This window comes from Podarcis erhardii (genome assembly GCF_964252035.2).
Source record: "Podarcis erhardii genome assembly, chromosome: 18".
Taxonomy (NCBI): Eukaryota; Metazoa; Chordata; class Lepidosauria; order Squamata; family Lacertidae; genus Podarcis; species Podarcis erhardii.
In genome coordinates this window covers 11,088,904-11,102,877 of record NC_138516.1, presented here as the reverse complement: position 1 = coordinate 11,102,877, position 13,974 = coordinate 11,088,904, and the positions used below count along the sequence as shown (strand labels likewise).

Sequence of the window (13,974 nt, the reverse complement as noted above, 5' to 3'; positions counted from 1 at the left end):
GCCGCAGAGGGCCCCGCTGGACGGCCTCGTACTCCGACATCCTCCTCCGCCGCGGCCTCCTTCTTTCCAGCCGCTCCGGCCACCACTTCCGGGTGCCGACATGAACTTCCGGGGCAAATGGAGGGAGGCGGGGTACGCCGCGGGAGTGAACTTCCGGGGCAAGTGAGTAAGGGCCGTTGGAGAGAGGATGGACTTCCTTTGGAGAGGGGAAGCGAGAGGGACAGCCTAGAGAGGCTTCCAGGCTTCCCTCGCGGCAGAGACACTAACAACGCTTTTGCCGCGGCGGGTGGCTCTCCAGACGCACCGCGCATGCGTGGACGCCGCGGTGCTCGCCGGGAACTATAGCGAAGCGCATGCGCATTGCATTTATTACTTCCTCCCGACGCGTTTTCGGCTCTCCAGACGCACCGCGCATGCGTGGACTCCGCGGTGCTCGCCGGGAACTGTAGCGAAGCGCATGCGCATTGCATTTATTACTTCCTCCCGACGCGTTTTCGGCTCTCCAGACGCACCGCGCATGCGTGGACTCCGCGGTGCTCGCCGGGAACTGTAGCGAAGCGCATGCGCATTGCATTTATTACTTCCTCCCGACGCGTTTTCGGCTCTCCAGACGCACCGCGCATGCGTGGACTCCGCGGTGCTCGCCGGGAACTACATCGAAGCGCATGCGCATTATATTAATTCCTTCCTCCCGACGCGGTGCTCGCCGGGAGCTGGAGTCCTCCGGGCCGCTTGGCGCACGCGCCTTGCCCTCTTCCTTCCTTCCTTCCTTCCGGCGGCGGCGGGCGATGGCGTCGGGCAGCGGGGACTTCGCGTCGGGGGGTCGCCTGGACCCCGGGGCCCTGATGGAGCAGGTCAAGGTGCAGATCGCCGTGGCCAACGCCCAGGAGCTGCTGCAGGTGAGAGAGGGGGGGAGGGGGAGAGAGAGCCTCCCAGGCCGGAGCAGGCTACCTGAGGGGCGAGGGAGGGGGGGAGGGGGGCCCCCAGGAAGAGAGCCCAGGGGTCTCAGAAGGCGGGCGGGCATTGCCATTCAGCGTTGCATGCACCCTGGACAGAGCTGGGGGTTTTCTTGGGGGGTCCAGCTGTTGCAGGAAAACTCCGAGGGCTCCCTTGGACAAAACAAAGACACCAACCAGGATAACTTGGAGCAAAACAGCAGCCTGTAGGCTTGGCCTTTATTGAACTGTTGCAACAGGGTATTCCCCTCACGTGCAGGAGAGAGGAAAGACCCAGAAGAATAGTGTGCAAGGTCTTATAAAAACTTTTGAAATTCCCCTCCTCTAGGTCTAGCCCACCCCCAGAAACATCATGCATACATTACAGAAAGGAGGGGCTGAGGGAGGAGTTGGTGGTAACCTGAGTGTCTTGTCACCTGGCTGGTTCCCCCTTTCCCCCTCCCCATGAGTGCTTTCCAGAGGACAAAGGGCAGTTTGCAGTTTCCTGCCCCCTGAGGGAAGATCTGATCAGTGTCCTTTGTTTGAATCCACTCCCATATTGCAGGTTCTTTGTGATCTTGATTGTCTTCTGTCTGGGATCATCAGGTTGGTATGGGCAGGGCTCCTGTGTATGTGCTGAGACCAAGACTAAGTCACCCCCCTTTGTTAGTTCTTGTCATATGGAGTAAAATAAGAATGGAACAGTGCAAATCCAATGTATGGTTGATTTTCTATGAATTTATAACAGAAATGTGGCGTATGTAGTGTGTGAGTGTGAAGTTTATACAAACAGAATGATTGGGGTGGGGGGGTTCCTGCTACAAGCCAAAGCTTTTGAGCTTTTTTAAAAAAAGGGAAATCAAAGTTGTTTATCATCATCATCATCATCATCATTATTATTATTATTACAGATAGGTAGCCGTGTTGGTCTGCCATAGTCAGGACAAAATAAAAAAATTTCCTTCCAGTCGCACCTTAAAGACCAACTAAGTTAGTTCTTGGTATGAGCTTTCGTGTGCATGCACACTTCTTCAGATACACTGAAGATACACTGAAGAAGTGCGCATGCACACGAAAGCTCATACCAAGAACTAACTTAGTTGGTCTTTAAGGTGCGACTGGAAGGAAATTTTTTATTTTGTTTTGATTATTATTATTATTATTATTATTACGGGCAGGAGCGGGCGACCTGAGGGGAAAGGGAGGCAGGAAACCGGGCGCCCAGAGGAAGCGACGCCCAGGGAGGTCCCTTTCACCCACCCCCAAGGAAATATTTCAGGGGTTCTGGGACCCCAGGAAGAGAGCCCAGGGGTCTCAAAAGGTGGGTGGGCATTGCCATTCAGCGTTGCATGCACCATGGGCAGAGCTGGGGTTTTTGTTGGGGGGTCCAGCCAAAGCTTTTGAGCCTTTTTTTTTTTTTTAAAAAAAGGGAAATCAAAGTTTATTATTATTATTATTATTATTATTATTATTATTACAGTGGCACCTCGGGTTACAGGCGCTTCAGGTTACATACGCTTCAGGTTACAGATTCTGCTAACCCAGAAATAGCGCTTCAGGTTAAGAACTTTGCTTCAGGGTGAGAACAGAAATCGTGCACTGGCAGCAGGAGGCCCCGTTAGCTAAAGTGGTGCTTCAGGTTAAGAACGGACCTCCGGAACGAATCACCGTATTTTTCGCTCTATAAGACGCACCAGACCACGAGACGCGCCTAGTTTTTGGAGGAGGAAAACAAGAAAAAAAATATTCTGAATCTCAGAAGCCAGAACAGCAAGAGGGACCCCTGCGCAGTGAAAGCAGCAATCCCTCTTGCTGTTCTGGCTTCTGGGATAGCTGCGCAGCCTGCATTCGCTCCGTAAGACGCACACACATTTCCCCTTGCTTTTTAGGAGGGAAAAAGTGAGTCTTATTGAGCAAAAAATACGGTAAGTTCTTAACCTGAGGTACCACTGTATTAATTTATACCCTCCCCATCTGGTTGGCTTTCCCCAGCCACTCTGGGCGGCTTCCAGCAAAATATTAAAACACAATAATTCTTCAAATATTAGAATCGTCCCTAAACACTTTACGGGGTGGGGGTGGGGGCAGGACCTCAAACAATCTAGTATTTTCAATGCTTTTTTAGAAAAATCTTTTTTTATTAAATGTTTTCTTGGTTTGCAAAAGTACATGGCCTTTTTTGTAATGGCACCCCCTCCACCCCGCCCTGGGATGGACTGTGCAAGGCAGGGCTCCCTTGCCTCTTCTTCCCACCCCACCCCCCAATATTTTATTCAAGCCTGGCCCCCTGCTGCAGGCAGCTCTTGCTTCTCCCCGCCTCCGGAAGAGAAGTGGAGCTGGGCAGGTGACTGACTTCTGGGGGGGCTGTAGTAGGTGCCCCGACTCTGACACCCAACGGAAGGCAAGAGGTGGGGAGGGGCAGGTTTTGGTGGCGCATGGGGCGCCCCTGAAATTTGAGACGCTAATGTCCACCACTGTTAACTCTGTCTCTGTTCTTGCATTCAAACTTTTCCTTTTTCCCTCCTTTGCAGAGGATGACGGACAAATGTTTCCGGAAGTGCATTGGGAAACCCGGGAGCTCCCTTGACAACTCCGAGCAGGTGAGGCTAGCCGCCCGTCTTCCTTTCATTCCTTCCTTCCAGAGAGCCAGTGTGGTGTAGTGGTTAAGAGCGGAAGACTCGTAATCTGGTGAACCGGGTTCGCTTCCCCGCTCCTCCACATGCAGCTGCTGGGTGACCTTGGGCCAGTCACACTTCTCTGTCTCTCAGCCTCACTCACCTCACAGAGTGCTTGTTGTGGGCGAGGAAGGGAAAGGAGAATGTGAGCCGCTTTGAGACTCCTGAAGGGGAGTGAAAGGTGGGATATCAAATCCAAACTCCTCCTCCTCCTCTTCTTCCTCTTCCTTCCATCTCTCTCTCCTCCCTCCCTCCCTCCTTCTTCCCTATAATTTCTTCCTTCCTTCCCTCTCTCTTCTCTCCCTTTCTTCTTTTTCCTTTTCTTTCTCTTCTCCTTCCCTCCCTCCTTACCTCCCTCCCTTTCTTTTTCCTTCCTTCCTCCCTCCCCTTCTCTCTCTCTTCCCTCTTTCTTTCTTTCATATACCGCCCCCCTATACCCAGGGGTCTCAGGGCGGTTCACAGAATAAAATCGAGATCTCAAACAGCAAAATACATAATAAAAATAAAAACAACAACCCAATAGCTCCCCCTTTTACTCAGCTGGTGGGCTGGAGGCTTCCCCCCCCAGCCCCCAGTGATGGAGACTTGCAGCCTTCTCTTTCCTGACCACCCAGCGGCGTAGCGTGGGTTGTCGGCACCCGGGGCAAGGCAAGTAATTTGCGCCCCCTAACCCGGGGCAAGGCAAGTACAGTAATTTACTCTCCCAAGCAGCAGCAGCAGCGAGGCTTCTCTTTCCCCCGCGCTCTCCCAGAGCTGCCTCTTTTCTTTCCTTTTTTCCTTTTCTCCAAGGCTTTTCGCTTTCTCTCCTTAATTGATTCCCCCTCCACACTGCGGCGTTTCCTGGCTGCTTCCCCCCCCTTCCCCTCTCTCTCCTCCTCGCTCTGCTTGCCTTGCCCTGCCCTGCCTGAGGGCGCCCTGAGGAGACTCCACTCTCCTTTTTGACCAGGCGAGGTGGAAAAAAGGGGGGAAAAGTCTCTTCCCGCCCCCTCGCCAGACTCCCTGCTCCGCTCGGCTCACTACCCAGGCGGCCAGTGGAGAGAGAGCCGCAATTACCATAACGTTCCTCTCCCTCCGCTTCGCCAAGCTGTCAAAGCCCGGCAGCAGCGGCAACGGCAGCAGCAGGCGCAGCCAGACCCCCGCCAGCCAGCCAGCCCGCCCACCCGCCCGCCCGCCTTCCTCTCCTTTTTTTGCCCGCGCTCGCTCGGCTTTGCTCTCCCCCTTCTGCGACCTCCTCGCCAAGCCGAGCGAGCGGGGGCTCTCTAACCCGTGGATTTTAGTAGGGGCAGAAAGCTGCTAGTGCGAGTGCGCCCCCCCGCCCAAGTTGCGCCCGCTGCGGCCGGCACCCCTGGCACCCCCCACGCTACGCCACTGTGACCACCCTCTCCTTTTCCTCTCCCTTCTCAGAAATGTGTCGCGATGTGCATGGACCGCTATATGGATGCCTGGAACACCGTCTCGAGGGCCTACAACTCCCGGCTGCAGAGGGAGAGAGCCAACATGTGATGGGGGGCAGTGGGGTTGCTGAGGAGCCCCATCATGGACTTGGCCGAGGGACCTATCCTGGCCACCCAGCAAGGTGCTTTAATTAGGGTGGGCAGGATTTTGGTCCGGGTGGCAGGAAATAAAATGACAAACCTGTGGCACTGCCTCCTGCCTTTCTTCGTTTTTGTGCCCTGGCAAGGTCTAGGCACTCAGCAGAATTGTAATGTCGGGACCCCAGGGGTCATCCAATTGAAAACCAGTTTAAAAAATCTGGACCAGGGGACTAGGTTTCTGAGCACAATTCAAAGTGTTGGTGCTGACCTTTAAAAGCCTAAATGGCTTCAAAGGCCCAGTAGACCTGAAGGAGCGTCTCCACCCCGGACACTGGGGTCCATCTCTTGAGGGCCTTCTGGCGGTTCCCTCCCTGCGAGAAGCGAGGTTGCAGAGAACCAGGCAGAGGGCCTTCTCAGTGGTGGTGCCCTCCCATCAGATGTCAAGGAGATAAACAACTCTCTGACTTTTAGAAGACATCTGAAAGCATCCCTGTTTAGAGAAGTTTTTAATGTTTGGGTTTTTTAATAGTCTGTTGGAAGCCACTCAGAGTGGCTGGCGGAACCCAGCCAGATGGGCAGGGCATTAATAATAATAATAATAATAATAATAATAATAATAATGATGTAGGTGTTGGGGAGGGTTGGACAGAGCAATCCATCTTCCCAGGAGACTTTCCCAGACAGCAACTGGGGCCCCACTGAACCAGAGGTTTGCCAGATGTTCCCAGTCACAAACTCAAGTAGCATCTCACACAAGCTTTGTTTTCTCTAAAAAAATAGATTTATTCATTTGTGTATCGAGGCATTGTGCAACTTCTATCACAGGAGTGTCTAGAATCATCGCCAAGAGCACACCAGGAGCAGATTTCAGATGCCTTTTTTTCCGTGTCTGTGAAAGGAATCGGTGAGCTTTGTGGCCCCCCACAAAGCGACGCGAGGAAAGGGGTGTGTGTGTTAAAATCTGCTACCAAAAATAAAACAGAATCAGTGCTTTTAAGCCGGCTGCGTGATTCAGCCTGATCGAAATGTCTTAGGGGGCTCCAAAGGCACCCCTGACCATTCGTAGATTTGGGGATTCAGCAGGAAATCATTGAGAGTTATTCTGACTTTTTTTTTCTACTAGTCTTGATACAGTTATCCAAAACACATCCCAGAGACAGAAAGAGAGAGACAGAGAGAGAAAAACCCATTAGGAAACTTCCCGTGTCTTGATTTCTTGATCCGCATCTTTTCTCCCCAAAGCAATCCCCTCCCCACACCGCAAACAGGCAGTGCGTTTTCCGTCTGGGAGGTGCGATGGGAGGGGGAAACGGCGTTTTCTCCGGAGCGGGAGAGTCCGTCGTGAAAAGAAGCCCCTTCCTCAGTTCCGTTCCAGCAAATGCAGCGGGGCAGGTTGCGTTGGTGGGGTCAGAGCCAGACAGGGAAAACGGAAGAAGGAGCCTCTTGCAAGCAGGCACGGCCCAGGAAGCTTGAGAAGAGGCTCGCGGTAAGGCTGTCCCCCCTCAGAGGAGGGTGCATCGGAAAAAGCTGGTTTTCTTCTGTAGCTCGGGGGTGATCTTCACCCCCTGGCTGCTGCCTTGAGGGCTGTTGCCTTCCTGTGAAGGCAAAAGGACCACGGGAGGGTTATTCAGGTGGGCTTTGGTTCCAACTTGATCCCCCCCCCCTTCCGCTGCAAACTCTGCTGGAGCTGCAGGTCAAACTCTGGCCTGGGGAGGGAGCAGGGCAATGGCACCCAGCAGACCCAGGCTCTGTGCTCCTAGCAACTCCAAAGGCCGCGACCTCAAAGCTCATTTCACCCCCTCCCCTCCTGCCACATTATAGAACTTTTTCTTAAAATAATATTTTTATTACACTTCCATTTTAAGTATTTAAATACACCCTTATTTTACTTTTTGCTCGTATGAGCTTAGCGACTTCTCTCCCACCCAACTCATGGCTTTCGCAGTTTTTTTACACCAAAGCATTGATACGTTTTCCTTTTCACTCATTCAACCTATCTACACTTTTTACAAAAATACAAAAAGGCATTAACCATTATCATCACAAGTCGCTCTACAACCCTGCTGGCATTGTTAACTGTTTACGATAGTGCGTTATAAAACCCTTACCTTTTGCCACCTGTCCTCCTCAACCCAACTAGTTTCTTATACAACACTGAACAAGTTAATACTGTTTCATGTATTTGATGGTTTGTGTGTGTACACACACACACACACACACACACACAGTTCTCAAACGCCTTGGTACTCAAACAACTTGGAACCCAAACACTGCAAACCCTTTTTTGTTAATGTGGGAGTAGATTGCAGTCTCTTGAGAGTTGGACACGCCTGGTTTAGTGGTTAAGAGTGCCGTACTAGGACCTGGGAGACCAGCGTTCAAATTTCCCACTTGGACCAATCAGTTCCCCTCAGTTTAACCTGCACCAGAGACTTGTTGGGATTAAATGAGGAGGGGGAGCCTTGAGCTCCTTGGAGAAGGAGAGATATAAACGCAACAAATAAACCTGCGTTCTAGCCAAGGTGACTCACCAGTTTCTTGTCCATTTTCGCCTTGATGTCTCTGGCAAGAGTGAAAAATGCCTGAAATTTAAAACGGGGAAATAGAAAAAATGTATATAAATGTGAAAATGATCGGACAAGGCCTGTCTCTGGAGAGACATAGCTCGCGTTGCTCTCCTGCGCTCACGCCAAAATGCAAAGCCAAAGACTCGAGGGAGGTTATGCGGAGGGGGCAATTGGCTCTCTGGTGTTCCCAAATGGCCCTTGTGACTTGTCACAACACACCACTGATTGCTGCACGATGTCCACCGTCACGTGAAAGAGCAGCAGCAGCAGCAGGCCAGACCTCTGCAAATTAGAATTGTGGGCTGGGAGAGGGAGAAATGATGGGGCGCGGCAGCTGTTTTTGCAGCGGGTCCCCCGTTTTGCAGATTTGCTGCAGTGCTGAGTGGGGCTGGAAGGACTTGGGCTTAAGAGATTCTGCCTGGGGGACTTGGCCCCAGGCGTCCTTCCGCCCTTTGGACTGGACGAAAGGGCTTCTGGGAAAGAGGAAGGCAAGGCCGGCACTCACGTTCTCTATGTTGATGTTTGCCTTGGCGCTGGTTTCCATGAACTTGATGCCGAAGCTGCTGGCCAGCTGAACGAGAAAAAAAGGAGGAGAGGTCTCAGGTCAGTTATGCAGGCGGGCCCTGAACACAGGAACCAGCACCTGGCTTGAGAAACACAGTTCTAAAAAAATTTCCATTCCCGAATCCAACATACAGTGAGGGGGGAAAGTATTTGATCCCCTGCTAAATTTGCCCGTTTGCCCTCTGGTGAAAGAAATGACCAGTCCATAATTTTAATGGTAGGTTTATTGTAGCTGTAAGACAGAAGAACAAACTTGGGTCTCCAGCTTCTTTGGGACAACAATTTGGCCCAGTATACCTGAAGGAGCGTCTCCACCCTGGACAGCGGGGTCCATCTCCCGAGGGCCTTCTGGCGATTCCCTCCCTGCGAGAAGTGAGGTTACAGGGAACCGAGTAGAGGGCCTTCTCGGTGGTGGCACCCTTCCAGCAGATGTCAAGGAAATAAACAATTATCTGACTTTTAGAAGGCATCTGAAGGCAGATTCCTTGTTTAGGGAAGTTTATTAATGTTTGATCTTGCGTTTTTAATATTCTGTTGGGCGCCGCCCAGAGTGGCTGGGGAAACCGAGCCAGATGGGCAGGGTATAAATAATAAATAAATAAAATAATAATTATTATTCCTGTTCTGATTCCTCAATGAAACGTCTAACTGCAAGTTAGCCGGTGTTTCCTTGTCTCTCTCTGTTCTGTCTGTCAGCTCCCTCAACACCCCCCTCTGCCTTTCGCGTGACACACGACCGGCTAATCTCTGGACGCCAGAAACCGCCCTCACCTTCTCTCCTTGCTCTCGGGAGACCTGGCGCTTGTGGTTCATGTCGCACTTGTTCCCGAGGATCATTTTTTCCACATCTGGAGACGCATGCTGTGGGGGGGTGGGAGAGGGAGAGCGCAGCGGTGAGAAAAAGAGACACAGCCTGGTCTGCAAGCAGAGCTTGGGGCTGAGATGCCGACACGACGCTTCTCCTCCCACTTTGTTGGGAGGGAAAAGGCCTTTCAGAGGCCCCCTCTAGCTGATGAAACTTTCACTGCACTTCAAACGCTTGCAAAAAACCCCACAATGCCATGCCGCTCATTCGGAACAAAGCAGAAGCGTTGCAGAATTAGTTGCAGAATTTGGAGACGGCAGAGCAGGGACCGTGGCAAGCGCCGCCGCAAGATGCGTTTCCCGGAGGGGTCTGCCAGCCGGGACGAGCGAGAAGAAGGGCTGGCTCACCATTTGTTACCTTCTAGAGGGCAACGGTCCTGTCCCACAGCGGATCCTGCAAGAAACCGCACCTCTGAGAAGCAGGCTTTATGGAGCAACAAGGAGCCCTCGGGGAGGAGGAGAGCCTCCTCTGAGCGTCCGAGAACAGAAGCATCCCGTTTCAAATGCTCCTTCCCCCCAAAACCTGAAGCCTTCCTGCTAGGAATTATGGGACATGAAGGTCTGAGGGACAGTGGACCGCCCCCCTGCTGAAAAAGTTTGCTGACCCCTGGGGTAGATGGTTCTCGGGGTCCCTCCCAGTTTGACGATTCTACGAACTGTTTGTAGGCTGTTCCTCTAGGCCCAGGCAGTATTGCCCGCACAGGAAATTCTCCAAGGGTCTCTAGGAGGACCGAAATACCTCAAGGACCACCTCTTTCCATATGAACCTACACGGACCCTGGGATCATTTTCTGAGGCCCTCCTTCGTGTGCCTCCTTGAGAGGTCCAAAGGTTGGCAACATGAGAACGGGGCCTTCTCTGCAGTGGCTCCCTGTCTGGAATGCTCTCCCCAGGGAAGTTTGCCTGGTGCCTTCATTATACACCTTTGGGCATCAGGCAAAAACGTTCCTTTTTAACCAGGCCTTTGGGTGATCTGGTTGACATCCTATACCCTTTAAAAATATGGTTCTTTTGGGGGGTGAAGTATTATTGGGTTATGGCTTTTATTTTGATTTTATATATTGTGATCTTTTTTTGTGAACCGCCTTGAGACCTCCGGGTATAGGGCGGTATATTAATTCAATAAAATAACAGCAACAGCAGAGAGAGGCTTCTTTCTACCTCTGGTCTTGACTGACATTGTTCCCACCCAGCTTTCGTGTCCACATACTCCACGACATCCACAAAAGCAACTCTCCTCTTTGGCAGTTTCCACAGCTGGTATTCAGAAACAGACAGCCTCCAACCACAGAGACAGAGCAGTGGGAGAACATACCTCTTCAATGTTTCTGACCCAGTTCCGAATGTTTTCAAACGACTTCTCGTTGGTGATGTCGTACACCAGCATAATGCCCTAAAGAGCAGAAACGGGGAGAGGGAACCAATCAAAAGAGCTGCTTTTTTCCCAATTCTGGAGGGATTTGTGGGCTGGCTTGGATGGACTTATCGAACGAAAGACTCTGTTCCTGTACTCAAGAGTAGACCCCAGACCAAGACCAGCCTGCCCTTATAGAAGGAAGATGCCTCTGCCAAAGAATGGGAAGGAGATTGGTAAAATAAACTATTGAGCTATGCGGGACAAATTACTTAAGCTAAAACCCAAGAAAGAGAGGACTTGGAACTTTTTCTTTCTTAAAAAAGGGGATAAATGTTTGCATATTTTTTAAAACCTTTGTGTATAGATTCTTACATTAGGAAAACTTTTATACGCCACTTGTAATAAGACGAAAATTTAAAATTGAAACTGGAAGAGTATAAGGTTCTAGGAACGTGCATGAAAAAGTATTAAATAATGAAACCAAGAGGGGGAGGGGAGTGAAGTCAATCAAAATTATGGTTTAAAAAAAATGGTTGAAGATGTTTTTGTTGTTATATGGCCATGACTCCCCTTCCTTCCTTCCTTCCCTCCTCTGAGGCTCGCTTTAAAGAAGCAAAGCGGACAGGAGCCGACCGCTTTGCTGCTTTAAATAGTTTAGTACAACATTTGATTCAGAATATTTTTTTCCGTGTTCTCCTCCTCTAAAAACTAGGTGCATCTTATGGTCAGGTGTGTCTCATGGAGCGAAAAATACGGCATATAAAAAAGAGGTCAGCAGCGACCCGAGTCAAAGGGAGACCTGCACCCACCATGGCTCCTCTGTAGTAAGCCGTCGTGATCGTCCTGAAGCGTTCCTGCCCAGCAGTGTCCCTGGAGGAAAAGCATAGGAAGAGGAATGAGGACAACAGCCAGGCAGGGCCCCCACAGCCTTGCCCTCAAGTTACGCTGGCCAAGAAGCTCTAGCGTGGGGCAGAAGCCCCGCCGTGCCGGGAGAAGGCCCAGGAGGTTAGGGTGCTGCTCCTGCTGCTGTGCCATTTTGGGATGTTCTGTGTTCTACCCGCCGCGGCAGCAACACAAGCTGTGCCACTGCTCTGCCATCGCAGTGGCCTTGTCAGGGATCGTCTGTAGGCTTGCCACCCATCTCAGGGGCACTGCCCATAGCTGTCAACTTACAGATTTGAAAATAAGGGACCAGCCGCCTCGAAAATAAGGGATCAGCAGCCAAAATAAGGGATTTTTCAAGGGGCACAGGTATGTTCGACTTCTGAGCCCCTCCGAGCCAAAGGCAGAAAGCCCAGCCAGCAGCCAAACGAAGCCTCAAGCGGTGGTTCCCACAGCGCAGCAACCCGGCAAAGGGGACGCAGCAAGGAAAACCACCGTCACCTCTCCGCTGGGAAGCGCTGAGCAAAGGTGAGTCCCCAGGCAAGGCGGCCGATTTGATCGGCACAAGGCATGCAAGCTCCACCCCCCAGTCGTTCTTAAGACTCCTTATTGGGTGAGCAATGCAGCCAAGCAACACAGTTGGAGCCTCCCTCCTCCCTGGCCGGCAGAGAGGGAGGGAGGGAGAGGAGCTGCTTCTTTGAAACCCGGGAAATTGAAGGGACATCATCAATAAGGGACAGCAGCGGGACACGGCGCTGGGATAAGGGACTTTCCCGCCAAATAAGGGACGGTTGGCAGCTATGGCACTGCCCCTTCATCCTAGGAGTCTCAGGGACTTGCCCCCCCCCAACAAACTGGAAATGATAATTTCCTAGGCTGCCTTACCAGATCTGCAGCTTAATCTTCTTGCCATCGAGCTCTATCGTCCTGATCTTGAAATCGATTCCTGCACAGAGAAGACCGCCCGCCAGTTAACAGGTGGCACTTGACAGCTGACAATTCTAATCATTAATTAATATTAAGCTCTCTGTCTCCCTTTTTTGCTGCCCCCTGGAACTCCATTTATTCTCCTCCCGTCTTATCCCGCAAGGTGCTTCCATCCGGAGGAGGGGAAGCCAAGGTGGGGTTTCAGCCAGGGCCTTGCCAGCTAACCCCCCCCACCTGCATTTTGCATCCCAGCCCCAGAGGTGTTTCCCGCACCGTCAGCTGCATTATTATTATTATTATTAGGGGGTGTCAGCTGCATTATTATTTTGGGGGGTTGTCAGCTGCAGGCTATGATTATTATTATTATTTTGGGGGGTGTCAGCTGCAGGTTATTATTATTATTAGGGGGGTGTTAGCTGTGTCAGCTGCAGGCTATTATTATTATTATTATTATTATTATTAGGGGTGTCAGCTGCATTATTATTCTTTTGGGGGGTGCCAGCTGCAGGCTATGATTATTATTATTTTGGGGGTGTCATCTGCATTAATATTCTTTTGGCGGGTTGTCAGCTGCAGGCTATGATTATTATTATTATTTTGGGGTGTCAGCTGCATTATTCTTTTTTGGGGGTATCAGCTGGAGGCTATGATTATTATAATTTTGGGGGGTGTCAGCTGCAGGTTATTATTATTATTATTAGGGGGTGTCAGCTGCATTATTATTCTTTTGGGGGGGTGCCAGCTGCAGGCCATTATTATTATTCTTTTGGGGGTGTCAGCAGCAGGCTATGATTTTTATTATTATTATTATTAGGGGGTGTCATCTGCATTATTATTCTTTTGGCGGGTTGTCATCTGCATTATTATTCTTTTGGGGGGGTGTCAGCTGCAGGCTATGATTATTATTATGGGGGTGTCAGCTGCATTATTATTCTTTTGGGGGGTGTCAGCTGCAGGCTATTATTATTATTAGGGGGTGTCATCTGCATTATTATTCTTTTGGCGGGTTGTCATCTGCATTATTATTATTTTGGGGGGGTGTCAGCTGCAGGCTATGATTATTATTATGGGGGTGTCAGCTGCATTATTATTCTTTTGGGGGGGTGTCAGCTGCAGGCCATTATTATTATTCTTCTTTGGGGGGGGGTGTCAGCAGGCTATGATTTTTATTATTATTATTTTGGGGGTGTCAGCTGCATTATTATTCTTTTGGCGGGTTGTCATCTGCATTATTATTATCTTGGGGGGGTGTCAGTTGGAGCCTCCCCCCCCCGTAATAAGCCCTGGCGGGGGGGGTTCCCCTTCCGGGTCCTCCCACCAACCCCGCGAGGTCTGTCTGTCTGCCTCCTCGGGGGGGGGCGGGGGGGCGCTCCGCGGTTGCCATGGCGACGGAGAGGGAGGGGCGGGGGGGGCGGGCGCACCGATGGTGGAGATGAAGGTGGCGTTGAAGGCGTCCTCGCTGAAGCGGAAGAGCGCGCACGTCTTCCCCACCCCGGAGTCGCCGATCAGCAGCAGCTTGAAGAGGTAGTCGTAGGTCTTCGCCATGTTCCTCAGGCCGGGAAGCGGCGGCCGCGGGTGGCGATAGGTCCGCGGCGCTGCCAGTCCGCGGGGCGGGGAGGCTCCCATTGGAGGAGGCCGACGGATCTCCCGCCTCCGGCAGAGGCCCGG

At 51.5% G+C, this 13,974-nt stretch overlaps 2 protein-coding genes across 2 annotated transcripts; one reads left to right on the top strand and one right to left on the bottom strand.

Annotated features, from left to right (window-relative positions):
• Positions 1 to 755: 755 nt before the first annotated feature.
• TIMM13 (translocase of inner mitochondrial membrane 13) lies at positions 756 to 5,250 on the top strand. Its single transcript, XM_081845976.1, has 3 exons — positions 756 to 899; positions 3,467 to 3,535; positions 5,015 to 5,250. The coding sequence occupies exons 1-3, from the start codon at positions 789 to 791 to the stop codon at positions 5,111 to 5,113; spliced, it is 279 nt and encodes a 92-aa protein (XP_081702102.1). The 5' UTR covers positions 756 to 788; the 3' UTR covers positions 5,114 to 5,250.
• A 653-nt stretch (positions 5,251 to 5,903) lies between these two features.
• RAB8A (RAB8A, member RAS oncogene family) lies at positions 5,904 to 13,888 on the bottom strand. The gene is made up of 8 exons (XM_081845975.1): positions 13,728 to 13,888; positions 12,265 to 12,325; positions 11,307 to 11,367; positions 10,456 to 10,533; positions 9,048 to 9,137; positions 8,218 to 8,283; positions 7,677 to 7,727; positions 5,904 to 6,740 (listed from the first exon to the last, which is right to left on the bottom strand). Exons 1-8 carry the CDS (start codon positions 13,849 to 13,851, stop codon positions 6,648 to 6,650), a joined length of 624 nt encoding a protein of 207 aa, XP_081702101.1. The 5' UTR covers positions 13,852 to 13,888; the 3' UTR covers positions 5,904 to 6,647.
• Positions 13,889 to 13,974: the final 86 nt, after the last annotated feature.

What these genes read in the sequence shown, in the direction of transcription:
- TIMM13 (XM_081845976.1), top strand. Translation starts at nt 789, where the DNA reads ATGGCGTCGGGCAGCGGGGACTTCGCGTCGGGGGGTCGCCTGGACCCC. An exon ending in ACGCCCAGGAGCTGCTGCAG is followed by an intron (nt 900 to 3,466) that starts GTGAGAGAGGGG and finishes CCTCCTTTGCAG; the next exon opens with AGGATGACGGACAAATGTTT. An exon ending in CCCTTGACAACTCCGAGCAG is followed by an intron (nt 3,536 to 5,014) that starts GTGAGGCTAGCC and finishes CTCCCTTCTCAG; the next exon opens with AAATGTGTCGCGATGTGCAT.
- RAB8A (XM_081845975.1), bottom strand. Translation starts at nt 13,851, where the DNA reads ATGGCGAAGACCTACGACTACCTCTTCAAGCTGCTGCTGATCGGCGAC. An exon ending in AAGATTAAGCTGCAGATCTG is followed by an intron (nt 11,368 to 12,264) that starts GTAAGGCAGCCT and finishes CTTTTCCTCCAG; the next exon opens with GGACACTGCTGGGCAGGAAC. An exon ending in CAAACATCAACATAGAGAAC is followed by an intron (nt 7,728 to 8,217) that starts GTGAGTGCCGGC and finishes TTTAAATTTCAG; the next exon opens with GCATTTTTCACTCTTGCCAG.